Raw genomic sequence first — 1617 nt, 5'->3', positions numbered from 1 at the left:
TGGATGGATGGATGGATGGATGGATGGATGGATGGATGGATGGATGGATGGATGGATGGATGGATGGATGGATGGAAAGAAGAGATAGACCAATGTGTCATTTTTTGCCGATATTTGTTTTTTTCTTGTATGGGCATCAATACTGTATATTAGTCCATTCAGCATCCATACTTTGAGATCATGTGAAGCACATGCATATGACTTTGTTGTTCATTTTTGATGTTTTGTTTGATTTTTTCTTTTACATTTCTTTGCGTTTACTTTGAGACTAGTGCAAAAATCGGCCTAGAGAATAACATTTTAAAAATCAGCAGCACATATCAGGAATCGGTTAGAATCATGTTAGAATATGAGTATTGGCTTTGGTCTTAAAATACCTGCATCAGTTGATCTCTAAAAAGTCCTGTTTCAAGCTCTTTGAACCTTACCACTGATTATCAGGTTCATCACAGAACAACTCAACTATTTATTTTTGTTTTAGGTATAGTTTTAAACTTTCAATCTTAATATTATGTGGAGTTAGGATTGGTAACGCACTTTGGAAAATGATGTAATACCTTTTTTTTTAAATTGTATCACTATCTGAACTGATTTCTTCTTTCTAAGCGTCATTTTCAGGGAGTGGCGTCCTCAGATCAGACGGATACGACTCACCAGCATGCATATGTCCATGGGAAGGTAGACTTTCCGCCGGCTGCTGTGGTAAGGAGCGGCTCTGAGACACGTTACGATTCCCTGAGCTTTTCCTATGTGACTGGCTGCGTGATCTGCATGGACGTTCTTCACACCTGCAAACAAAAAAACAGCACAGACCTTTAATGACAAAATCCAACTCTGCAAAATCTAGTTTGGCAGAGGCAAAGTGTTTTAATACACAGAAGCTGCTTTGTTTTCTTTTTCTACTGTCAGGTATAAGTGCATTGGTAGACCAGACACTAGGCTGATTATAGCTTCACTAATGGAGATGTGTTATTTTTAAACAGAGAGCAGACATGAGTGCTAGCCGTAATGAGAAACGGCTTCACCCTTAAATCACCCTTATATTCACTAATGAGGAAACGGAAAGACGGCCAACAAAACTGGTCAGTTCAGAGATGCAGCGATTTTGCCACAAGGTCAGAAAAGAGAGAGTTGCTGTTGTGTAGAGAAAAATATGGAAAGCAAATATGGACGCAAATCAAGTGTTCCTAAAAAGAAATCTGCAGAGAACCTGAAAAAACCATGTTAACAGCATCTCCATTTGATCTCATCTTTAGCACTTTCTTCTAACGTCTCTCATTAAAACCTACCCAAACACTCCAGCAGCAGGTATAACAGTGAAGACTGTGTGTTCTCTGAATATTTCTCAAGTTCCTGAAGGTTCCTGTAGGCTCGGTCGTCCATGTCCTTTTCCTGGTGAAATAAACAGTTATTAGGGAAGTTTCAGCTTTTAACTTGAGAAATGGCATTCAGTGGAAGAAGTTAGAAACAGTTCTGTTCACTTAAGACCAACTGCTGCACTCTGTTTTATTGAGGAACAGAGTCAAAAGAGGCAAATTTAACTGCATGTCTCAATTATCAGATAAATATTTATCTAAAACCGTTTTCTAAAACTTTACTTGAAGCAGAGTATCTTGT

At 38.4% G+C, this 1617-nt stretch overlaps 1 protein-coding gene across 1 annotated transcript in view; it reads right to left on the bottom strand.

The window, feature by feature from the left end:
* Nucleotides 1-1617, bottom strand: part of ndufaf6 (NADH:ubiquinone oxidoreductase complex assembly factor 6) — a 40747-nt gene that overhangs the window by 29521 nt on the left and 9609 nt on the right. The window contains exons 5-6 of the mRNA XM_015371844.1: nucleotides 1290-1392; nucleotides 655-788 (exon numbers count right to left, since the gene is read on the bottom strand). Coding sequence (XP_015227330.1) covers nucleotides 655-788; nucleotides 1290-1392 — 237 coding nt within the window. The remainder of the gene's footprint in view (nucleotides 1-654; nucleotides 789-1289; nucleotides 1393-1617) is intronic.

This window comes from Cyprinodon variegatus, unplaced genomic scaffold (assembly GCF_000732505.1).
Source record: "Cyprinodon variegatus isolate N-32 unplaced genomic scaffold, C_variegatus-1.0 Scaffold0, whole genome shotgun sequence".
NCBI lineage: Eukaryota > Metazoa > Chordata > Actinopteri > Cyprinodontiformes > Cyprinodontidae > Cyprinodon > Cyprinodon variegatus.
This window is presented reverse-complemented; position numbering and strand designations above follow the sequence as displayed.